This window comes from Natator depressus, chromosome 1 (genome assembly GCF_965152275.1).
Source record: "Natator depressus isolate rNatDep1 chromosome 1, rNatDep2.hap1, whole genome shotgun sequence".
Classification (NCBI taxonomy): domain Eukaryota; kingdom Metazoa; phylum Chordata; order Testudines; family Cheloniidae; genus Natator; species Natator depressus.
The window spans coordinates 184,140,002-184,165,950 of NC_134234.1; the positions used below are offsets into that span (position 1 = coordinate 184,140,002).

A 25,949-nucleotide genomic window follows, 5' to 3' on the forward strand; every position below is an offset into this window, starting at 1 on the left:
GAACAGACCTCTCTGCTGTCGATCCTGGACTTCCTTCTACATCTCAAGCTCCAGGATTTGTGCCTTTCATCGATTAAAGTCCACTTGGCCACGATATCAGCCTTTCACCCTCCATTCCATGGCAGGTTGATCTTCAATCATGGCATGACAGTCTGCTTTCTAAAAGGTCTGGAGTGACTCTACCCCCATGTCCAGGACCCTGTCCCTTCTTGGGACCTGAATCTAGTGCTGGCGTGGCTCATGGGGGGGGTCCCCTTCAAGCCATTGGCTTCCTGTTCCCTGCTTCTGTTCTCCTGGAAGGTGTCTTTCTTGGTGGCGATATCGTCTGCCCTTAGGGTCTCTGAGATCAGGGCACTTACCTCAGAGCCACCCTATACAGTGTTTTCAAAGGACAAGGTCCAGCTGCAACTTCACCCAGGCTTCCTGCCTAGGGTTGTTTCACAATTTCACATGAACCAGGACATATTCTTGCCTGTCTTCTTTTCAAAGCCTCATAAATCTGAGGAGGAGGAGTGTAGTGTTGATTGCACTTTCTGGATGTCAGGAGAGCACTAGCCTTTTACATTGAAACGACTAAGCTGTTCCGTAAGTCAATGCAGCTGTTAGTTGCGGTGGCAGACAGAATGAAAGGTCATCCTGTATCCACCCAGAGGATTTCATCATGGATCACCGCCTGCATCCGGTTTTGCTATGAGCTGGCAAAAGTACCTACACCAGCAGTTGTAACTGCCCACTTGACTAGGCCGCAAGCCTCCTTGGCGGCCTTCCTGGCCCAGGTGCCAATTCAAGATATCTGCAGGGCCGCTACCTGGTCGTCCATTCACACATCTCACAACGCACTTACCTGTCAAGCCCGAGAGTATGTTGGCTTCGCTAGCACAGTGCTGCAAGCCCACCTCCATGGAAACTGCTTGAGTCACCTAGAATGGAATTGACATGAGCAAGCAGTCAAAGAAGCAAAAATGGTTACCTACCTTTCATAACTGTTCTTTGAGATGTGTTGCTCATGTCCATTCTATTACCCTCCCTCCTTACCCCTTTGTTGGAGTTGCCAACAAGAAGGAACTGAGAGGGTCTAGGGCTGGCGGTGCCTGATATACTGACACATGAGCGCAACACTCCAGAGGGTCCCATGACCAATCCTATGGATACCGGGAAGGCAAAAATCTCCAACAACTGTGCACGTGGGCATGCACACACCTAGAATGAAATGGTCATGAACAACACATCTCAAAGAATAACAATTATGAAAGGTGGGTAATCATTTTTTAGTGGGGAAACCAAAATCTGAGTGAAATCCCAAAGAAAAATACGACACTCCTGAGCCTGTTTGTTGGTGATTCACAGACTCCAAGTGGAATTGTTCTGTTTCTTCCAACGTCCAAAAGGAGAAGAAAAAGGTGGTAAAACACGGAAGACGATATACATGTTTTCTGCCTCAAATGCAAAGCTCCACCTATTTGAATAAGATCCATTGCAATTCCTAGTGTATATAAATGTATGGCCTATTGTATAGGGCACTACAGATAAGAGCCTTAATTTTTAATTTCCTGGCTGTTGTCAGTTTAAGATGGACCTTTTAATGTTGTTGTAATGTGGTTCTGAGTGTTTGAATTGTATCAGCCCTGTACCAAGGGGAATTAGTTATCTACTTTTATCTAAGGAATTGCAGAACTCTTTCTATTCAGTGGCCTTGCAGTCATCAGTTTTAACAGCATATGGCATGTTTCACTTACCCAGTGGTTGTGCCCCATTAAATCTCTGTGTTTCTGGTCACTTTGTCACCAGCTCAGCTTTGAAGCGCTGCTGATTAACCTGAAGGGAATGGAGAGAGTGAGTATAGTAGAAAATTAGCACTAAAACTCCTTTAGCAAATGTGCACCTTTCAAGGTAGTGATGGATTATGCCACAGGTGGGTAACAGATAAAGCGTACTGGTTTTTAGTATTTTATTTGTACATGTGGCGATGTACAGATAAAAATTCATGGCTCATCCTAACACATTAAATTCCTCTCATGCAAATAATTTATGCTTTTATAAATGAATAAATGCCTGTCAGTCTTTTTCTGTGTGAGTGAGGAGTTGGTGGCAGTCTTGTTTGTACAGTAACAGGCTGAGTTTTGCACTGTGCATTTGCCCTACTGTTTTTGACAAGCGATCTGGCATCGGGTTAAGCCAATGATGTTCAGTGTATTCATTTTGGAAAAGAAGCTCAAGCACCGCTTCCTGGTCACCAGTCCATTTTTGTTTTGTTTTTTAGCAGAGCGAAGTACAGCAGCTTGCTGGCTTTCAGATTTGATCCATCTTGGGTTTGATTCTATAAATGTTAGAGTTAGAGTAGAAACCAAATAATAGTAGCAGTAAGAGGTAGAGGGTGTCTAGTGAAAGAGTCCCTAGAACTTGACAGGAAATGCTAATATTAAAATACATGGTATACTTTGGTTCCTAACTCTCCTTCAGTCTCCTACGTAATTATGATTACATTTTACCGCTCCACAAGTATCTTCTAAACACAATAGATTCTTAAACTTCAGTATTTTTACTGCACAAGTGCAAGCTACTTCTCTAGCAGCTAGTTTTCTCCTGTTCTGCTGATAAAAAAAATCATTCTCTGTTAGACTGAGCAGTATACTCTTAGTTTTATTTTGCTATATTAGTCAAGGAAGGATGGATGGGTTTTTCATTAAATGTTTCTTTTACAAGATACTATAATTGGCATTTCACTCAGTGTTTAAACTTTCTAGCCAATCTGAGGCAGATGCAACCTCTTTCTTATTGCCAGCTGTGCGTGTTGCTATGGGAACTCAGTGGGGACTATCTGCGATTGCTGTTCTAGGGACCACACCTGGCTTATTTGCATTCAATTTAAGTTGTGGGAAATTCAAAAGAGAAAAAAGGGGAGCATAGACTAGCCACTGGGCAGCCAGAAAAGGCGTGTCATTTTGAGACTGTCGCATTGGACAGGAAAGCTGTATTCATCTGAGTTCCTGTAAACCCACGCGGGGGTTTGAATTTGGTAGACATTTTGGGAAGGCGTATGTGGATTTTGACCATGTGTTGAGAGTGCTTTTGAGATTAAATTTGCTGTAGTTTCACATATTTCTGTACCATTCTCTCTCATTTCTTAAATCCTAGTAAACTTCATGATATGGTCTGCATTTTTAATAGGAGATTTCAGAATGGCAGGGAAGGACCGCAAAGTGAGCGTGGATTACAGGTCTCTTCTTTTTTGTCTTTATGAAATTGCATTTCAGTCAATAACTTAGTGCAACATTAGAATGTTAGTGTGATATCAAGTACTGCTGGGGAATTAAGGGGGATCTTTTACATTTCTCTTCCCCTTTTACTGCTGAAATCCCTCCTTCCTCAATGGTGACCATTACTTCTTACTGAGAGGGCAGTGGAATGGTTCCAAGAGGTGCCAGTACCACTGCAGCCTATTTGAATGTTCAGCAGCTACGTTCAGACATTGATATTGCCTGACTCCAGACACCATACTATTTCTGTATGCAGAGAGGTGGTAGGCTGGCATCTCTGATTTGCTACTTTGATTCTTCTCCGGTCTTTCACAATCCTTTGCACGTTTGGCCATCCAGTGCCAATTCTGGACTACATGATTGCCTTACTGACTGGTGGAGATTGGATACAACTGAGCATACTAACACTGTACATTGACTTGTTCTTTGTTTTTCCTATGCTGATTTTTTGTCTCTAGCAGGTGAAACTGCTGTTGCAGTCGTGCTATAGGGTTGACAAGCTGGCTTAGTCCTTCACTGGAGGGTTGTCATGTTGGAGACTTTAAAATACCAGATTCACAGGGCTGTAGGGCCTGGTGAAAGGTCAGATACCCTCTCCACCTTTGCCAAATGTAAACTCCTGCTAGGCTTTGGAGGAAATTATTAGTTTGCCTATACTGTTCTCTATCCTGCATCCTGAACTTTTTTTCTTATTGTTGTGATCAAATTTTGTTCCTGATTCCTCATAGGATTCAGACTTCAACTCTTAGTATCCCTATTGTAGAATTAAGTTGTTTTATTGGGATACATGTTCTCTGAAGACTTTTCAAGGTGATCTTCCTGTATAATTTGCTGTAGTTTGGTCCATTGTGCAACTGTAGAGTTTTTAGTACCTGTTTTGAAATAATTCTATGTCATTCTTTGAATTCTCTGGAATCAGTCTCCTTTCTTAAGCCAAGTCTATGCTAGGAAAGGTTTGCTGATAATAGCTATACCAGCAAACTCTCCTAATGTAGACACAGTTTATACACAAAAAAGTGCCTTTTTTGATATATTGGTTTCCCAAGCAAAAAAGGAAGATGTCAGCTAAAGCACATGTATGTTGGTATAACTGTATCAACAGTAGGGCTTTTGCTAGTTTAGAAATGTTGTTGCAGAAACATCACAATGCTAGCCAACCTTACCATATTTCTTCTGTAGCCCTGGCATGGAAAACTGTCCCTGAAAGAGAGGAAAACTGGGAGCTCAATGTAAAAATGACAAAAGTAGACAGGAGGAAAAGGGAAAGAAGGTAAAACAAGTGGTACCTAGGTATCTTTTTTAGAAAGTTTTCTTTCATAATGTTATAAATAAAAAGGTGTGCGCATGGTGATGGGGGATGTGGTTACAACATGTTAGGTCCTTGCTGTGCTGCAAAATAAAACTCTGCTTCCCTTCAGTCATGGGACAACTATGATCCCCTACATCAGTGTGTCAAACTCTGTTCTTTGGAGAGGTCTGAATTCCATTGTTAATTATGGTCCATAACTGGGGCATAAATTTAGGACTACGTTACCCTCAGGCCACAGTCAGTCGATATGCTTATGTTAATGGGAGGTCTGCACAAAAATCAAGATGAGAATATAGTTTAATGTAGTAACTAAATACTTTATTAGCTTTTTGGAATATCAATGCCTACTGTCATTAAATAATAACTATCTGATACCCCCTTTTATTTTCCCACAACGGCGAAAAATTAAATTGATAAAAATAGCAGGAAAAAAATTAAAACCATAATGTTGCCTGTCTGTGAAAATTTAAATCAATAAAAATATATATAAAAATATTTAAATATTCTTTGAGTGATTGCACATGTCCACTCCACTTCAGGTGTGTGTGAACCCTGTGCACTAGAGCCAGAGATGCTTTTCCCTTTGCTGTACCTGTGAGGGTGGTGCATGCACTTTTAACAGGCTCATGCTATTGACCTATGATATAAAGGGCAGAGCAGCCCCTGACCCCTCTCAATTCCTTACCACCCATAATTGGTAGACTGAGATTGTGGACTTGTTTGTTCAAGTTTTTCCCCATTTATCACTGGTTTTTCTATATCTTTGTTTAGTGGTGCTCATTCTTACAGTGAGTCTAGTTTTTCTTTCATTCTTGGTTGTTTGGCATTTAGTCCCTTTTAATGGTGAGGTGTTAACTCTTATACTGGGGCATACCTTGGTCTCCAGGCTTTAAGTCCTGTGCTGGTTCCAAGCAGTGTAGGCAGGTGTGACCTTCACTCCAGTTGTCTGACATGTCTGGATGAGAGCCATGTTCGAGACTGCTGCCAGTTCTTTAGAGAATTCCCGCCATGTACAAAAAAGGATAGGGAGGTATGTCTGTGTTTGCTGGGCCACATGGCAGCATTGTACGTATGTTGTCTGCCGTGCAAGGCTCGGAATGTGACCCTTGCAGGAGTGGCTGGCGACAATCTATTCCCAGTCCAGAGATCACCTGGACAAAGTCATTACCGCTGGTGATACTTAGCTCCCTGCAATGCTGGACCGACCCCAAGGCTGTCCTGGAAGGAGTTCTGTTTGACAGCCTGTGCCACTTGGCCGAACTGATATCGGGCACTTCAGACATCGGCTGGGGAGCGCAGCTAGGCGATCTACAGACCCAAGGGACGTGGTACCCAGAGAAGATGATGTTGCACATAAATGTCAAGGAGCTCAGAATGGTACGTATAGCCTGCGGGGTCTTCCTACTACATCTGTCAGGCAAAGTGGTGAGAGTGTTGACGGACAATACGGCCTCAATGTTCTAAATCAACATGCAAGGCTCTCTCTCAAGAGGCTCTCTGATTGTGGGATTTCCGCATCAAGCATGCGATCCACCTGGAGGTCTGTAACCTCCCCGGCATCAAGAACATGATAGTGGATCACCTCAGCAGGTCCTTTTTCTCTCACCATGAGTGGTTGCTCCATCCAGAGGTAGCCCAATGGCTTTTCCAGAGGTGGGGAACTCCAAGTGGACCTGTTCTCCATCAGACAGAACAGGAAATATTATCAGTTCTGTTCCCTGCAGGGCCTGGGCAAGGGCTCCCTCTCAGACGCCTTTCTCCTTCTGGGGTCAGGGGGCCTGATGTACGCGTTCCCACCGATCCCGCTCTTCAGCAGAGTCCTGTCAAAGATCGAGAGACAAGGCCCAAGTCATTATGATTGCCGCGATCTGGCCGTGCCAACATTGGTTTGGCCCGTTGATGGACCTGGCGGTGACCGCTCCCTGGCCCCTTCCCGACTGACTAGATCTGATTTCGCAAGATCACGGGTGCCTCCCACACCCCAACCTCGCCTCCCTCCATCTCACGGCGTGGATGCTGCATGGTTAAACCCGGAGGAACGGGCCTGCTATAATGAGGTCTAGCAAGTCCTCCTGGAAAGCAGGAAGCCTTCCACCAGGGCAACTTACATGGCCAAGTGGACAAGGTTCTTCCACTGGGCATCTGAGCATAGCACCTCTCCTTTTGCACTCCTCCTTACAATCTATTGTAGATTATCTGCTTCATCTTAGGAACTAGGGGCTGGCCCTGTCTTCCATCAGGATGCACCTTGCAGCCTCTCTGCTTTTTACCCACCGATCCAGCGTCAGATGGTGGTCTCACACAACATGTTGCTCAGATTCCTGAGATGCTTCGAGAGACTGTGGCTGCCAGTCCGGGCTCCTGACCCACAGTGGGACCTTAATTTGGTTCTTTCTAGGCTCACAGGCCCGCCCTTTGAACCTATGGCCGCCAGCTCCCTTTACCACCTTTCATCGGAGGTCACATTCCTGGTGGCAGCAACATCGCCGAGATGAGTGTCGGCGATTAAAGCCTTGACATTGGAACTGCCGTATACAGTGTTCTACAAGGACAAAGTTCAACTGTAACCCCATCCGGCCTTTCTTCCAAAAATGGTGTCTTCCTTACACATCAACCAGGACATCTTCCTCCTGGTGTTTCGTTCCAAGCGGCAACCACTACTGAAGGCTACATGCCATGGACGTCAGACCTGCCCAGACGTTTTACCTGGAGCGTACCAAGCCCTTCCTCAGGTCAGCCCTGCTCTTCATTGCGACAGCAAACAGGATGAAGGGCCTTCTGGTGTCTTCGCAGAGGATTTCTAAATGGATCACCTCCTGCATCCGGACCTGTTACAAGTTAGCACAGGTCCCACCGCCGCCAATTGAGGGCTCACTTTACCAGACCTCAGGCGTCCTCGGCGGCCTTCCTGGCTCACATTCCCATCCAGGACATTTGCAGAACCGTGACGTGATCTTCAGTTCACATATTCACTGCGCATTTTACCATCACTTAGCAGGCCAGAGACGACACTGGGTACGGCAAAGCTGTGTTGCAGTCTACACGTCCATGAGCTACCACCTGCCTACGTTGGTATTGCTTGGGAATCACCTAATATGGAATGGACATGAGCAAGCACTCGAAGAAGAAAAGGCAGTTACCTGTTCCGTAACTGGTGTTCTTCAAGATGTGTTGCTCATTTCCATTCCATGACCCACCCTCCTTCCCCACTGTCGGAGTTTCCGGCAAGAAGGAACTGAGAGTGGGGGGAGCTGTTGACACCCCTTATACCGCAGTATGTGTGCGCCACTCCAGTGGGCGCCAGAGCCGGTCCTATACAGATACCACTGAGGGAAAAACTTCCGGCACCAGTGCCTGTGGCGAGCACACACACCTAATATGGAATGGACATGAGCAACACATCTCAAAGAACACCAGCTACAGAACAGGTAACTGTCTTCTCTTAATCTTCTTGAAATATGGTATGTGCAAGAATTTTGAAGGAGATTTAACTACACGGAAAATTTGAAGTGAGTTTTTTGTTTGAGCTAATCGCGGGGGACAGAAAATTTAGACGCAGATAAAAAATTTCAAATCATAGCAAGTTTGACCTGTAACTCTTAACAGATCAGTTTTATTTGATTCTGCAGAAAATTGCTCTTTAGCCTTCAGAGTAAACTTAGGATTATGTCTATACTACAGATGCTACGGCACTGCAGCTAAACCACTAACACTAGTGTAGACCAGTGATCACCAACCCGTATATCATGATCAACTGGTTGATCCTGGAGCCTCTGCCAGTCAATCGTGATCTCCAGCCACTAAAAGCGCGGCTAAGGCAGGCTCCCTGTCTGCCCCAGCCTCACTCCGCTCCTGGAAGCGGCCAGCTCAGCCCCTGGAGGAGGAGGGGAGGGAGTTCCGCGCTTGTTGGCCGCTTCCAGTAGCAGTGTGCGGCTGGGGCAGACAGGGAGCCTACCTTAGCCCCGCTGCACCGCCGCCCAGTGGGAGCCTGCACCCCAGCCCTAAGCTCCCTCCCAGAGCCAGCAACCCATAACCCCCTCCTGCACCCCAACTCTCTGCCCCAGCCTGGAGACCCCTCCTGCACCCAAACTCTCCCAGAGCTTGCACCCCTCACCTTCTCTTGTACCCCTGCCCCAGGCTCAGCCCGGAGCCCCCTCCCACACTTCAAACTCTTTGGCCCCAAGCCAGAGTCCACACCCCCTCCCGAACCCCAGCTCAGTGAAAGTGAGTGAGGGTGGAGAGAGCACATGACAGAGGGAAGGGGGGATGGAGTAGGGGGGATGGAGCTTCGGGGAAGGGGTGGGGCCTGGGGAAGAGGTGGGGTAGATCCTGTGTTGCGCTTAAATTCAAGAAGTGATCTTGTGCATAAAACAGTTGGAGACCACTGGTGTAGACATTTGCTGTAGCAGTGGAAGGGGTTTTTCTTTCAGTGCAGGTAATTGATCCCCTAAGAGGCGGTAGCTAGGTTGACGGAAGAATTCCTAGTGGTGTCCTAGGCTTAGGTCTGCTTAACTTGGGTGTATCAGGCTGAATTTTTCATGCTCCCGGGCGACGTAGCTAGGTTGACTAAGTTTTAGGTGTAGACCAGGACTTAGCAATTTTTAGATCAAACTAGTTTTGCGAACCAAAACATGGGTTGGAGCTAAAATTAGAATGTATAATGGAACCTAGTTGTAATCTTAATTATTAAGAAGCTATTGTCAGTCGTTAATTAGTCTGAGGATTGAGCTAACATAAATAATGATTGGTTTTGCTCATCAGTGTGTTCTGTTCACAATACATTGGGGTTCTGTTTGAAAAGTAACAGGAAATCTCGTCTCTTAATTTGAGGAATGGGAGTTTGAGGATTCAAAATGTGGCTCTTTTTGGGGGGGGGGGGGAGTATTCTGACGTGGTTTAGAGACTTGGGCAGGCTCGAACATATTACTCTTGGCTGATATGACCTATGGAAAGCAGTCTTCCTCTGGGGATTTTCGGTGTTAGTTGACGCAGTGTATACTTATCAGGGCTATTTTCAAATCTTGTGCTATCCAGTGTTTTGCATGGTTATTGAGAGATAAAACTGGGCCGGAGTTTGAGATACTAAGAAGGGAGGTATGTTATGGTTGATGCCATACCCCCTTTCACAGTAGGGTTCACAGTACCCTGCTCAGGAGTGAGACTAATGTAATGTTAGCCTCAAGGCTAATCTTTCAGTATTGGGGCAGAAAGTGTGCCTAGGAAGTTTGTAAAGGTCACACTTGTCAAATGGAGATACCTAATGGTAGAAACTTCCTAGCGGTCATTGAGGGCATGTAGTAAGTGACATTTTACTAATAGATTAAAATTTGTGTGAATAAAAATGAAGATTCTTTTCTCCCCGTAAAAGCATGTGGGACGGGAGGCCTTTGATAATAACTTTGCCTTTAATTCTGCCAATAGCGTTTTGGATTTTTTCACTATAAGAACTAAGATGCCTTTTTTCTGCTTTATAACAGTCTTTTTAAAAAAAATTATTTATGCAGTGCCATTGGGGAGTGTATTGTTTTACAGTCTAAATTTGGCATAACAGATGGCAAGACAGGGCAAGGGAAGGATTAACCAGGAAGAAATCATGTGATTTGTTTTGTGCTATGAAGTGAAATTGGAGAAGTTTACAGTTGTCAAGTTGAGAGAGAACCAGTCTTTGCAGCGATTACATATTGGAAATGATTTAAGGTATGTCTACGCTAGGAAAAGTGGTGTACCTTTTCTCTTGATGTAGACAAACCCTTAGAGGAAAGAGTGACAGGATTTTGCAAGGGTTATTTTATTTAGATCTAAATACCAAAAAAAAAAAGAAAAGAAAAAAAAAAAGGTCTATTCACAGCTCAGGACACCAGGAGAGTTTTTAGAATGGCAATCCATGCAGGAATAACCACAGTATGGCGCAACCCAAATACAAAATTAAATGATCTTAACTGGCCCATAACACAGTACCCCACCCCAAATCTCATCGCACTCAGGCTTTCAGTCCTCTCCCAAAATCTTAGTAAACAGAAGATTTTAGTAATGTGTCATAAAGGTAACTGGTTCTGGCTATTTTGAATTAAGATACCGTTCTTGTGTGAAAGGGAAGGTTACTTTCACAGTAACAAAATTATCACTGGAGAATGGAGAGGTTTAGTGGAGACAATTTAGAAGGAAAGATGAGTTCTGTTTTTGACATGTTTGGTTTGAGGAGGAGATAAATGAGGGCTTGTTTTAACAAGTAAGTTAACACAAGGTTACAGCTCAAGTATTGTTATCTTGACCCCTTGAACCTACACACAAACCCTTTGTGTGTGGTGGTAGTAATGCAAGTTGGCTAGCACAACTGGGAATATAGGGCAGACCTTGAGTGACCCTCCCTTGTCAACTGCCAACGTGTCATATCTGTAGCATGGACACAGCTAGCCTGTGACACAACAACTGAGAGGCACTAGTCTTCCAGTGCCGTCCCACAATATGACAGGTACCCAACCCCTTGGTCTTTTCTTGTCGTCTACTTATTCCCTGTTTACTGACCTGGAGTCTTAGCATTCATTCCCCTTTTCACATGCAGCTTCCAGTATCAGCACTTGAACTCATCTGTCTCTGATACGGAGCTCCGTTCTTTGAGAATGGTCCCAAAGAGGGCATCTCACTGTGCTGTCAGCTGGCCAGAGGCTAGTAGGCACCAGGAATGGCTTGCTTTAATGAGTTGCTGGTGTCATGCCATTTCTGCCCAGGATCCCCAGATGGAGAGTTCTCCCACAATATATGGCAAAAACATTCATAGAATAGTGCCATTTATTGAAACTCTCTGAACCATGGGATTTTCCCCCCAGAAGTCTTAGTGCTATATAGGAACAAGTAGAGCACCACTGTTATAGCAACTCATTTAGCACTCAACTGTTACTTTGTAGTGTGGATGCTGTCTGTTATGATTCTGAGGTGTGGGCATACCATGAGAGGTAGGCAGAGATGTGAGAATGAACAGAAGGAGAGGTCCAGAGTGAAAATAAATTTGAGTCAATAATACGGGCATTGGAAATCTTTTTTTTCTTTTCTCTTTGGTGTGAAGGGGTGGGATTTGAATTCCACTTCATAAAGGAGAGAGAAGAGCAACTAGTTAAAGAAGTACCTTTCCCTCTGCAAATTCATATACATTTGTACCTTAAGGTGGCCACGACTGCATTCATCCAGTATTGGCCATAGCTTCATTTATTCCTGAATAGAAAATGGGCTGCTGAGTTTTCACATCCAGATTATGCATTTATCCCTTGAACCATGGAAACATATCTTGTTCTTGCTGTCTTGGAAATGGGATTTTGTATGTTATATCAGAGATTTTATTTAATAGAGCTGGTGTAAAATTGTGGTTCTCTGGTATGTTCATTCTGTGGACCACTTTGTAAGAAATATCCTTTTCATGGACCACAACCACTCCCAATCTCCACTGCCTCTTTGCTGGGTCTCAAAATGTTTAATTCCGCAGACTGCTGGGCAAGATTCTGCCAATCATTGGTAGTCCAAGGACCACAACCCTTATCTCAAGTATCCCCCTCCTGGAATCCGAGCTCCAGAGTAAGCTTTATTTAGCTCTGAGGTTACACTTGTAGAAGGGATTAGTAGTTTTTATTTGGAAATAATTTGAAAGTTTAAAAATTATTTGCAACATCACATGGGATAGATTAATGGGTGTCAAGTGTTACACAATACTGGACATATACACTGTTAATCTAGCGTTGCAAAGCAATTAGCAGATAATGAATCACCAGGCTTTTTTGACCATTTAAAAAGAAGTGTGCTGATTCTCTGCCCCTAATGTTGCCTTCTGTTTTTGAGTGGGACCGTCTCGTGACAGTTTGTATTAACATTTGGAAAACACCAGGTTGACATCTGTGTTCAGCTCCTACCTTGCTAATTGTTTTCTTGGACTATTTGGATGGTATAGAAAGCTTTTTCCAAATCCCCTTTATTACTGAAGTTATTGTTGCCAGCAGGAATAAGATTAAAGGTGCTAAAGTCTGTAGAGTTGTTTCTAATTTGTATGTGTCATTTCAGTGGCATTTTAACAGAACTCTCTCCCTCCCTCCCTCCCTGCTCCATGAGTACTGTGCTTGAGTTAGGTCTGAGAAGCCAAGCTATTGGAAGAAATTTCATTTTGTTCCCTAATTATTATGCTGGCACTTGGGAGATAATTTTTCCCTTCATGCACTGCCAATTAATATGCAAATGAGCTGATAAATATTTATACCATGATTTAAATTATGCAGGGAACGCTTTCAGTGTACTCTGCAAATGAATTGTTCATGGACTTCAAAGTGCTGGCTGCTGTGCTAACGAGGGGAGATTTGCATAAGGCCCTAATCAGGCGCATACTGATTAAGCTTCATTATGGAAACTGCCAGCTGCAATCTTTGTTTCTGTTTTATTACAAAAAGGGGAACTTTTCACGCTTCAGTCGCCTTGACAATGTCAGACACAGCTAGTAGGAGAGACTAAAACTCCACAGAGCAACTGAAGTTTCCCTGTTCAGTTGAAGATTGCTATGGTGTAACTGAAGTTGTATTTCTCCCCCTCACCCCTACTCCCTTTCTTGTTCTGTTGAGAGCAGTAGCATAAATTTGTTAGAAATAGTCTTCCCCCTCTTTATTTCTTTCCTTGGACTATCTGAGCCTGTAGAGGATTTCACAGCAATGCTGGACTGCAGTGACTACGTTCTAGGTGGGTACCAGCTCTGCTCTTTCTTATAAGCGTTTAATATGGAAATAGAGGGTGAGAGATTGACTATGCATGGCGGCTTAATCTCATATGCAGGGTCTGCAGAAGGCATTTTAAAGGTGACGCTCGCCAGTGAATCAACAGCAAGTGCCACCCTGCTATTCCAGTTTTTTCCTGGTTCAGGAGAATTCTGCTCTTCGGTTTGGGTGATATTTAATACAGTTAAAGTTTTAATACAGTTAAAGTTACAGTTTTTGGTTTGGGGATTTTATTCTGAGAAGCATTTGACTTCTGACAGACATTAAGACTTAAGGCTTGAATTGCAGATCCATATACTCTTTTTTGTTTGTTTGTTTTTTTAATATTTTTAAAAACAAAACAACAATTCCAATTTCAAACCACTTACTCATATCAACTCTTCACATAACGTATAGGTTGTGTGTGTATATATGTTTTTCTGACATAATAGCAAGGTTTCTTCTTGTGTAATGGAAAATAGGGTAGAGGTCACAGTTGCCATTGATGCTGGTGCAGGCTATGCTTAAGGTACTGGGATAACGTATTTCCATTAGTCCTGTCAGTCCTGTGCTCATATTTCTTTCCTTTTCTATATTTTAAAAGTTATTTGTAATAATTGTTTATTGGTTTTGCAGTAGGTAATGTGGTGCTTTCAGAGCTCTGAATTCCACACGTGGCGCCTAAGAGTATTTCCTTTTTGTTTCTATAATAAAAGATATAACTGGACCATCGTTAGTCTGATGTTTGTTTTTAAGCAGACATCTGAACATGCATATTTTCAGATATGCAGCAATTACATATGAATCTTTGACTTAAACTTGCAAGTGACCCATTTGGTGTTTTGCTGGCATTGAGGAATCCCTGTGAGCTGTGTTTCCCAGGGAATTATTTATGCTGGTTCTGATGGAGTATTGGGGCGGTTTCCCTTGAATGGGTGAGGGGAAACAGTGTGTAAAATTCTATATTAAGATGATTTTACATGTACACATAGCTTAATTTGCAATTTAGCCATCACTCCAGTCTTGTCCATTCTCTGCTTTTTAGTTTTTTCTGAATACCTTTTGAAATATCAGAGGGGCAGTGAAAGCCTGGCACAGTAGTGCTGTGTGTCACACTCAAATTCTGCTATCAGAGTAACAAGAATGAATTTAAAAGCTCCTCTGAGTTTGATTTCAGTCATGCACCTGCTGCTTTCGATCCTTCCTTCTGTGCTTGAGGTTTGTTTTTAGGTGGTATTGACAGAAATTTGCAGCCCAGCCTTTATTTAAAACTCGAGAAAAGTCTAAAGGGGGAAAAGGTGTTGGAGGGAAAGAAGACGTTAACACCCTTATTTTTTTAATTGCAAAAGAAAATTATTTTGAGTATCTACAAAACAAATCAGTTACATTATTGTAGGTCTTTGTGCCCTACAGATAAGTGCCCTACAGGTTTTGTTCAAAATTTTGTTTTGTGCCCTACAGATTTTGTTCATAACAGTATTGTGCTTCAGATGTATGTGACGCTATTTGCAATGGAAACACGATAGAGTGCTTGACCCTTTCTGTGCAAAATAAACATAGAACATCACCTTCCACATACACATCAAGCTGGTGAAGTAGTAATGAAGGTTTATCCTTCCTTGGGTTCAAAGCAGTTCTGACAGGAAGTTTCTACAGCGGGTTTATCTCTTTACTTGTGATGGTGTTTGGGATTTGATGGAAGACAGAACATTGCAAATATGTTGCTGCCAGAGGTGAATCTTAATAGTAAAATATTCTTACTGCAAGCACATTTTACTACCTGCCTAAATTCCCCATGTACATCTAACACTAAACAACAACTAAAAACCTCTTTCTGAAGCCTTGATTTCCCAGTGCAGTCTGGCAAAAGCTATTCTTGTTGCCCTGTGGAATGGTATTTGCAGCTTCATTAAAGACAAACTACTGATCATCCAGTAGGGTGTGGAGCAAAATATTTTCAAAGGTTTGTTGCATGAGCCTTTTGTCAAAAGAGAGGGAGAATGTCCACTATATTTTGCAGTGCTCTGTACCCAATTTATTTTCTTCAATAGCTTCAATAATAACAATTTATTCATAATAATGTGCCATTAGAGGCCCCAATCGGGATCAGGGCCCCAGTGCTTTAGTCTCTGTAATGAAGCCCTGTGGGAAGCACAGTGCTGTTTTCTTCATGCAGAGGCTCAATCCTTTTTCAAAGTGTGGACCACAGCTTAACAGAGAAATGATCTTATGGCCTCTGCCCCTTCCACTTGTGATCATGCTGACCAACTTCTTTCCCATTCATGAACTCATAACATCCCCTGTATTCAGGGCTTGAAAAACTTACCCAAAACCTACTAGCCCAAGGCTGCCACTAGGCTGACATACACTGGTATCCCAAGTCTTCTTGCTTCATCATCTACAGGTCATGCATTCATCATTACGTGGATCAAGTCTCCAGTCTCTTGCTGGCTAAAATCAGAGCTTGCAATTAATGCCAGTTGCCACTTCCAATGCTTTCCCTCAACAAATTTAGTGCTGGGTGGTGCCCCATCCAAGTAAATCCATGTATGCTGGTCCTACACACAGACCCATCTGCGAGAGGTGGGTGGGACGGGGAGCATACAAACAGCTCTTTGCTATGGTGTCAGTGAACAGAGGTTTCCCTCTTCCAGAAACTGACACTAGTTCTCCCTGGGGAGTTACAGCCTTGAGGAGCCAGGCCCCAGCCAATTTAAAGACCAGTGGCAGTAGACCCTCTCCTGGCCACCTAGCTGAGGGCTGTTTTATTGGGATGGAGATCTTGTTGACAGTACTTCACCAAGTTGATGGCTGTATGGATGGGAAGGGGCTTGAAGGAACCCTCCAATCACATCCCATAGATCAGTGGTGGGCAAACTTTTCGGCCTGAGGGCTACATCTGGGAATAGAAATTGTATGGTGGGTCATGAATGCTCACAGAATTGGGGTTGGGGTGCAGGATGGGTTGAGGGCTCTCGTTTGGGCTGTGGGCCAGAAATGAGGAGTTCAGGGTGCAGGAGGGGGCTCCGGGCTGGGGAGTGGACTGTTGGGGGTGGGGTGAGGAGTTTGGGGTATAGGAGGGTGCTCTGGCTGGGACTGAGGGGTTCGGCAGGCAGGAGGGGAATCAGGGCTGGGGCAGGGGCTTGGGGTACAGGAAGGGGTCCAGGCTCTGGGGTGGGGCTGGGGATGAGGGGTTTGGGGTGCAGGAGCGTGCTCCAGGCTGGGATCGAGGGGTTCGGAGGGAGGGAGGGGGATCAGAACTGGGGTGTGGGGAGAGGCTCAGGAGTGCAGGCTCTGGGCGGCGCTTACCTCAAGCGGCTCCCGGAAGCACTGGCATGTCCCTTCTCCATTGGAGCACTGGAGTGGGCCATTGGAGGGGCCACTGGAGCATGTAGGAGCCAGAGAGGGGCCATGCTGCTACTTCTGGGAGCCATGTGGAGCAGCCCCTGACCCTGCTCCCTGACTGGAGCGCTGGAGGGGGGCCATGCTGTGACTTCCGAGAGCTGCGTGGAGCGGCCCCCGACCCTGCTCCCCGTCTGGAGTGCCAGAACAGGGCAAGCCCCAGACCCCGCTCCCCAGCAGGAGCTCGAGGGCCGGCTTAAAACAGCTGGTGGGTTAGATCCAGCCTGCGGGCTGTAGTTTGTCCACCCCTGCCATAGACCCTTCTACTGGGATAGTTGACTAAATAGCCCTCTGCTGGAGTATTTTCTCTCCTCATGCCCATTACGGCAAAAGTGGGACTGACATATTCCTGTTTCAAGAGATGGGGGATGGTGTAAGACACAATCTCACCTACTCAAGGTCCCTACTCTTTGACAGTGGCAGCCAGGCCTCTCCTGGATTCTCTAAGAAGCAGTGCCACCTCCCACGCACTTCAGTGACATTGGCCGTGGATGTGTCGGCCAGCTCAGGCAGACATCAGCGTATCCATTACAGTTGGCTCACATTTGAAAGGTTTAATCTCAACCATACAGGCTAGAATATTCTCTTCCCTTCTGCCCCCAACAAACAAACCAACCAACCAACATTGAGATTCTTAAAAACTGGTGCTCCTCACTTGGGAAAGGTTCCTAATTGTTATAGGTGACTGGATTTTTCAAGCCATACCTAAATGAACTACATCTGTTATTTACATGGAAAAGTTACATCAGGAAAGTTATTGATGTATTTTTAACTGAGTTCATGACTTTTGACTTAAACAAACTACTCACTCACTCTTTTTTGGTCTTCACCTGACTTCTTCCTTCCTATCTCTTCCCCTCCATCCCTGCATATGCTTCTCTGCTGCCTGGTCTGCTTGTTTTCCTTTCTTCCCACACAAGCTTTCCTGTGGCTGGTTCCCTTCTTCCCCACTTAGCTGGACATGCTGTCCGGCTCTGATCATTCTTTCTCTTGCGCCTCTTGGCATGCCTTTCCTTTCTTTTGCTGGTTGTCATTTTCAGTACCAATGGTGGTTGTGGTATTTGAGGGTGGCTCCAGTTTCCTCTGCTATTTAGTAGCTGATATGAGGAGAGACAGGCTGGCTTCTTTTCATTGTTTCCAGCTGCTTTTTCAGTCCACTAGGCAACAAAGATCCTGGATGCCTGTAGAAGCAACTGGAACAAGCTAGAGCAGGTAATGACAGTGGTCAGCCCTCTGCAGACCATTGATCATTGGATCAGAGTTTTGGAACTGCTGCTTTAATGAAAACCAATTACAGGAGCAACCCTCTTAACACCCATCAAAAGAACACCCTGCATCAAAAGTTTTATGCTGAGCTAATTGAGGATGGAAGATGTTTGAGGATTTGTCTGTTTTTCTCTGTACAAATTATTCTGTTTAACCCCTTGACATAGTCTGTCTTGTCTTGTGTCTATGGTAATGTGAGATGCTGCGGTTACCAGCAAGACATGAGAAGGCCTGAGTTAGAGTTGATACTGTGCTGACAACAGCTGTTAGATACTCGAAACTGTGTTCTCTCCCTGCCACCCGGGAAGGCTCTCTGTGTTCACTATATTTAAGCTTGGCAGGATCAGATTTTTATTGATAAATATCAGTAAATGTAAATTTCACCATACACACAAACTGATGAAAAAATATTTCCATTGATAGTAGTTGAAATTTATAGATAGGCAAGGTAAGAAAAATGCTGCTTGAGAACTTACTTGAGCTTGATTTTAAGGATATTTACTTTTTATGTTTTGATGTGATGTTCACAAATTGTGCTTAAATAGTTATAAAGCTTTAACTTTTTCAGTCTCAATATCTACTGTCATTAAATAATTGTCTGACCCCTTCTGAAAGCTCCCCCATAATATCTGAAACTGTGAAAATTTAAATTAATAAAAATAAAAAAGCTTTATAATAAACCTATGTTATTTGTCAAACTTATAAAACAAAATTAAAAATCAAATTCTGCCAAGCCTAGCCATATTAAACTGATAAATTTGAAAATTAGGAGAACACACTTGGAGATTGAGCCACAGGGAGACTGGAAAGAGACCATAAAAAATAATTTAACACTGATGACATTCCTGTCAAGTAAAAATGCAGGACTAGATAAATGATATTTCTCCTTGTGATGTCTGAATTTCCTTATTTATGAAAAACAAAATATATTTAGACATAGCATAAGCCAGCATTTTTGAATCTATAAATTGCTGCTTTTTTCACCAGACCTTTGCTTCTGTAATTTTCACAGTATTGGGCACCTTTGCCCTGTTGAATCCTTTCTGTTATTCTCTCAACATTGTCTTGTTTTGTGTGTGTGGCTGCTGAGGTTTATCCTTTAAAACAATGGCCCAGTCCATGATGGGAAGACTCACCATTGCATCCTTTGGGTTCTGCCCCAGCTCAGGGACATAGACTAGATAAGTACTTGAAATTCCTTCCAGCCCTACATTTCTGTTCTCCCATCCTTGATCATCATCATTGTATGTGAGATATATGCCATTCAGGCTTGTAATATTTTATACATAGTTTGTTAGAAAAGACAACATCAGTATTTTCCACTTTTATTACTTTATATCTCTTTACCTCTCTTTTAATGCAGACTCAAGAATGAACAATCCGTCAGAAACCAGTAAACCACCAATGGAGAGTGGGGATGGGAACACAGGTAAGAAATGAACATTTAGCCTTCTGGGAGAATTGAATGGCTTTAAAAGGGAGAATCTCCTTTATTTGTGTATAAATACGTGGGCTGTTTTGTGTACATTTCTTACGGTTTTTTTAGTCTTCGGGTGTGTCTACACTGCAATTAGACACCTGCGGCTGGCCTGTGCCAGCTGACTCAGGCTCACGGAGCTCAGGCTGAAGGGCTGTTTAACTGTGGTGTAGATGTATGGGTTTGGGCTGCGGACTGAGCTCTGGGACCCTGTGAGGTGGGAGGGTTCCAGAGTTCGGGTGGCAGCCCAAGCCCACACATCTACACCACAGTTAAACAGCCCTTTAGCCCAAGTCTGCGGCATGGACCAGCCACGGGTGTCTCATTGCAGTGTAGTCATATCCTTAGGAACTACTGCTTGCCATTTAATATATTAACTACAGTATATTTAACTGTTCATTTATGCAAATCTTTGTCTCCTCACGCACAATAATAAATTTTTTCCCATTCTTGCAACATGTCACCTCTATAGAGAGCTGGGGTTGCTGATGAGAGCTGATGTAGACTTTGACACCTATTAGGTTCTTCTCTGTTTCCCTAATACCACAATCCTAGGACACTTTTATATAAGAGTTCCCTAAAGAACTGTAGGTGATGGAGAGTAAAGATTTCATTATGTATTATTTTAAAATTGTATTAAAAACATAATTCATGTTTATACCTTTAGTTAGATTTTAAAAAATACTATTTTGTAATACTAGTTCCTTTCTAGATGCCATTTAATATACTAATTCTTTTTGGAAACAAGGAGTAGAAATGAGAACTCTAATGAAAAAGTAAATAGGATGAAATAACTCAGAGTTAGCCTCTCTCTGCAGACAAGTCCAGGTTATGAGTTAGAGGAAATTTTAATTGTAAGAAGTCATTTCTCTAAAAGCAATGAGAAGTCTGGGTTCACTGTATGGGATGAACAATAATTCTTTCACTTCACTTTCCTCAGTAACAATAATAAGAATATTCTTCCTTTATTTTAACTCTAGGAACTGTAATGAACCTGGCAATTTGCAGCATTTTATGTTGTTGATTCGCTCCATGTTCTTTGTGCAGGGCTTTAATAACAATACATCTAAGGACAATTGAGTGTTCCTTGTACTAATCCAAGGTTGATGGATGTTTTCCTGTCAATAGGTGGAGCCAGTCAAATTTTTTCAGCTCATTCACATCTGTTCCCTGCTACTGCCTCTTCAGTTTTTGTAACGTCTACAGTAGTGGCAATGCCAAGAGTGAGGGCTTGTCCACACTGCCAATTTACAGCGCTGCAACTTTCTCGCTCAGGGATATGAAAAAACACTCCCCTGAGCGCAGCAAGTTTCAGCACTGTAAAGCAGCAGTGTAAACAGTGCACCAGCGCTGGGAGTCGTGCCCCTCATGGAGGTGTTTTTTTGGAGCGCTGGGAAAATCTCTCCCAGTGCTCTACCGTGACTGCACAAGCCATGTTAAAGCGCTGCCGCGACTGCACTTTAACATTGCCAGTGTAGACTAGCCCTGAGTCTTAAGAGTTTTGTTTTTCTGTACATAAAAATAATCCATTATGAATTTAAAAGACTCTCCCGTGTGGTTTAAAAGTTCTAATTCCTTTCATATCCTCTCAAGTGGCCCTACTTTGGAACTGTGTAGGCTTTCTCAGGAGGACAGTGATTCTAACTCGTCCTTTTTCCTCCAGAAGCACTGAAGCTGGAGGTGTGTGAAAGCCCTGAGGAAAATTTGGTTTCTACTTTAGGCACAGCAGCTTCCTGCCTATAGCACAGCCTCAGAGTAGGAACAGAACACAGAAGTGTGGTGGATAAGATACACTGAAGGGAATGCACTGCCATCTGGCAGTGTATTCAATGTGACTTTATGCTATAAACAATTATCATACCACTTTTTGACTAAAGTATGCAGCCAAAGAGGATGACATGGTTCATACATGGGCTGGTCTTCCTCTCATATATAGCTGTTTCAGCAACACCCTAGCTCAGTTGTAGAACAGGTGGAGGTAAATAGGTGATCAGCTTTGGAGCGGTTAGATCCTAAAGTAACCTGCTGATTTATGGAGATGTTATGGATGTCTTTGCAACAACATTGGGCTATAATTTCTGTGACTTCCTCATTTATGTTCCCTAATGGTGGGAATCACCGTATTGTATGAGGCTGAACTTTTAGATTTTGCAGTGGCATGTGTTTGGATCTTTATAAGTATAATCTCTAATAAATTAAAATATTCCCTGGGCTGTCCGTTTTAGGCTCATAATTTATAAACTCAGTAGGCAAGATGACAGAACTCAGAATTTTGGAGGGCTCTCTGTATTTATTGTATTAGGTCTCATTGTTTTTATGCTCACAAACCAGTGAAGCTAGTAATAAGTAACATTTATGAACCATTCCTTCTAGGTTCAAACACCTTACAGGCAGCTGGCAGATGTTAATCTCCGAGAATTTTATTTGTGTCACTTTCAGGGCTAAAAGAAGTTACAAACTCTGCTGGTTTCCCAGTGACGCTTGTAACTCACATGAGTCTCTCATGTATACACCGCCAGCAGATCTCTTAACCACAATGAATCATTGCTTTTTTTCTCTCTTTGAATCATCTGTGTATCAAAATTCTATGAACTGATGGAGCTTGTAAATTTTATGACAGAAATAGCTAAGGTGTATGGAATTTACATTTGGCAGAGATTGTAACTTCAGAAAAAATGCAATCATGGTTGGTAAAGTTAACATACCTTGCAAGTTCTATGAGACTAGTAGCGAAGGTTCATTGAAGTTAGAGAAATATTGTAGTTAGAAATTAGACAAATTACAGTTCATGATACTTTAAACCTTTGGAACTTAAGTCAGATCCCCTGCAGAGACTATAGTCTCAACAGAATGTATAAAATAGATTACACCTTTTGGGGATCTCATGCAGGTTAGTGTCAGCAATGTGCCCGAATGGGACTGTAACTTTTAGTAGGGATCTCATACAAGTTTCTCAGGCACAAAAGGAGCTAGTTGCTGCTGAAGTCATGGAACTTGTGATGGTCGCTTGCCCTCTGACTAGGACTCCTCCCTACTTTAAACAAAACTCTGCAAACTTCTTCTCAACTCCCGCTTCTTAACCCCAGTCTTGGCCAGGAAGGCCAACTGGATGTCCCCTGGAGGCACTGAAGGGTAGAAAGAATAGCAAGCCTCTGGACATCTCTCCAAACCTCTATCCAGGCACCTAATGGTAAATTGGGAGCCTCTTTTTGTCCTATAAAGAGTGAGAGTATGGCATAAAATTTACCTGAGGTCTTCAGTACAATTTACTGTTTTAACTAATGCCCTTAATTTCCCAACGTCTGCTCTTTTGAAATAAAAAATCACAGTTGATAACTTGGTTTTGATTATCCTTCCATTTAATTTAAATTGAATCAACTCCTGATCACTCATTCCAAAGCTATTTCCTATGACCAATCCTGGTGGTTTTGTTTTTTGATTTGGGTTTTTTTGCAGTGTAGACATGTGCAGTCAAGCACATTAGACCTAGGGCACCCTGGATTTATGTGGCATTTTCCCCAGCCCCATGTCCACTGCCACTTTTCTCACACACTGACCAAGATGGCATGGAGTCATTGAGAGTTTGACCCCCTCACACCATAGGACGTGTGGTTGGAGAGAGAGGATAGTAACTGCTATTGTTCAGAAGAATTGGGCTCCATGTCTGCTGTCTTCAAGCAGCATGAGTTTTCCATGTTTAGCTCCTAAGCACAGTAGGAGTTGGGACTCTCTGATCCCTTCATGCCCCTTCTAGTCTCTTGATCTTCAAAATCCATGCCAGCTGCAGTCTCATCTCACCAGCTCTCTCATGAACTTCTTGAGGTTCACAGGAGCAGAGCCCCACTTCTAGCACCTTAGGAGCAAGGTCCTGTGTACTCTACAAACTGGATTTAAAATCTAAGGCAAGGCCCCACTCCCCCCCCCCCCCACCTCGACCCTCTACGCCACCCCACCCTCTCTGTTTCTGTGGCAAATTGGAAATTCAGTAGTAGAGTCAAGTAAGGTCCTAGTGTTCTTCCCAAAACCAAAACTGTGTTCTAAGGGTAGGAGAAACAAAAGTCCATACCCTAGTTTTAAAGAGTTCTTCCAGTTTTTATTTGAATAGGACTAAGGCATTTAGAAAGTTAGTAAGACTTTCTGTAGCCTTCTGAGGATTGCTATCAAGGAAATGCCATTTCTGCTCTGTACCTATCTAAATGGAGTAAGCCATGCATTGAGACGTTATATATTAGCTAGGGAGTCAGTACCTAAGAGTCTTGGCACTCACTCTACCAGAGCTTCAGGCAGCATTAATGGGATGCCTCCATAATGATTTCATCTTAGAAATCTGTAGGGTTGCTACCTGGAGTCCTGTATACACATTTACACAGCAGTTCTCTCCTAACATGGAATCTTGATTTGATGCTTTCTTTGGGAGGGGACAGTTCATTAGAATGCCTCATCCCACCTTTCTGGGAATATATTGCCAGGTAGAACCTCACAAGAGGGAATATGCAAGATGATACCTTGAAGGAGGAAAAAATGGTTTGTTTAATTACAAATAGTGGTTTGTCAGGAATGTTTCCTGTATATATTCACACTTACCTAACCACCTTCTCCTCTTCCTTGGAGCTCTACTCTCATAGGATTGTGCGGTTTAGTAGAAAGAACTGAAACATTTGGGGATGCCTTACATCCTTTACTGGGGGAGCCTCTATCTACCATCTGCAAAGATGGCTGCAGTCCCCCACTGTTTCTAGTGGGACTGAACCAGGTTGCCCTCAAAGTGACTGCTCGCTGCTGTCATAAGGTAGGGAGGGTGACTATGGACTTTTTGTTGAGCACATGTAGACCAGTCTGTTCCCAAAGAAAAATAGAACTTGCATACAATTTGAATAATCTGTAGTTCATCTTTAACCAGGATTATACATTCTAAACAAAGATATTTTATATATATACACATTGACAAATCTGTTAATCTTGCTACATTATCAAGTAAGCTTAATCATTTATGCAACACCTCACATAAAGCATAGCCAGGCAGCAAAGTGGGATGACTCTGCTGGATTTCCAAATAGAAGACTGAGGTCTGGTCATTTTATAACACACTTTTAATAAGTTATATTTATGAAGTTTTGGAACAGAGGAGTCAGTGAGATTGGTTGTTTTTCTAAAAAATATGCTATAGAATTTATTTTCGGGAAGTTCTATGGCCTGTGTTATAACAGGAGGTCTGACTAGATGATCACACCTGGTCCCTTCTGGCCTTGGAATCTGTGTCCATCGTCCAGGCTGGAGGTGAAGGCACTTCGCTGTAATTGCTACAAGGAAATTATGCTCAGGAAATTGTGTTGTCTGATATGCATAGAGCATTCAGAAATTGTGGCGGGATTTGTATTTTAAGAAACTAAAGCCAAACACTCATGCCTTATAGACTTGTAAGAATTCTAAAAACAGATCTGAAATTTCAAAGGTCAGCTGAGGGCAGTTTTTAGATGGTCATGTAAGGATATGGGGAATTTTCTCTACCACCCTTCCCTCCCAGAGGGAAAACTGAACAAACATGAAGGCTAAAAGGCAGGGTAGACCCCAGGCTTATTCCAGCCTAGACTGTTTGACAAACAGGAAAGTTCTGGTTTAGAGGTCTAGCAGAGGTCCTTGAAGAAAGGCTTGAAGAAAAGAGCAGGTGAGCATTAAAAATAAGTTCATTTTGTTGCTGTTGTACTAGTTGTTTTGACGGCCATGCTTAATGTTAGTAACATAAATTAAGGCTTAATCCAAAGTCCTTCAAGTCAATAGAAAGACTGTCATCAGACCCCTAGTCTTTAAACTTCATAGCTCATTGAAGGAAATTATTTCAGAGGGGTAAAATTTTAATATTTTAAGTTGTCTCAGAGGCCTTTGAACATAACACACTTTTTTTTTAATTGCTACCACTATTTGGCCAGAAATTGTTTTCTGATTCAGGCTTTCCATGGTAACTCTGCAGTTGAGTACTGTAAAAGCTTTGTTATGTTTGAATAAATGTTTTAAATTTGTAGAAAAGAGAAAAATTGCAAAATCCATAATCTTCTTGAAACTACAATTTTCCAGTGTTCCTGGATGCTAGTCTACTATATCTGTGTATTATAAGAGAGATGCAAGTAGAGGGGAGACAGCATATTCGGTGTCTAGAGCATGAGAAGGAGAATCAGAAGTCCTGATTCTATAAATGAACTGCTGTGTAATCGTAGGCTACTTTCTGTATCTAAGTTTTTCCTATCTCTAAAAGAGTGATTGTATTTGTACACCTTTTGTAAAACTTTTCCTTCTACTGAAAGCCACTAAACAGATGCGTAGTATAATTATCAATATTCCTGGTATAAGTCTCTTCAATATCCACCAATAATCTTTCACTGCTAACTCTGGGAGTATCTGAGTGACTGCCATTCATGTCTTGTATGGTGGTTTGATTAATGCAGCAATGTATGTGATGGAGGGAATAGATCAATCTGTTGTTCGGCATTGAAGATGGTGCGAAAGTGGCTGAAGACCAC

The 25,949-nt window shown here is 43.0% G+C and overlaps 1 protein-coding gene across 4 annotated transcripts in view; it reads left to right on the plus strand.

Moving 5' to 3' along the window:
• Positions 1 to 25,949, plus strand: part of POU2F1 (POU class 2 homeobox 1) — a 180,865-nt gene that overhangs the window by 68,880 nt on the left and 86,036 nt on the right. For 2 of the 4 annotated variants that reach the window (XM_074972221.1, XM_074972230.1), the window contains exon 2: positions 19,321 to 19,386. In XM_074972221.1, coding sequence (XP_074828322.1) covers positions 19,321 to 19,386 — 66 coding nt within the window. Of the gene's footprint in view, positions 1 to 13,190; positions 13,276 to 19,320; positions 19,387 to 25,949 lie in introns of those variants that run through there. The other 2 variants (XM_074972239.1, XM_074972248.1) reach the window with 2 other exon arrangements.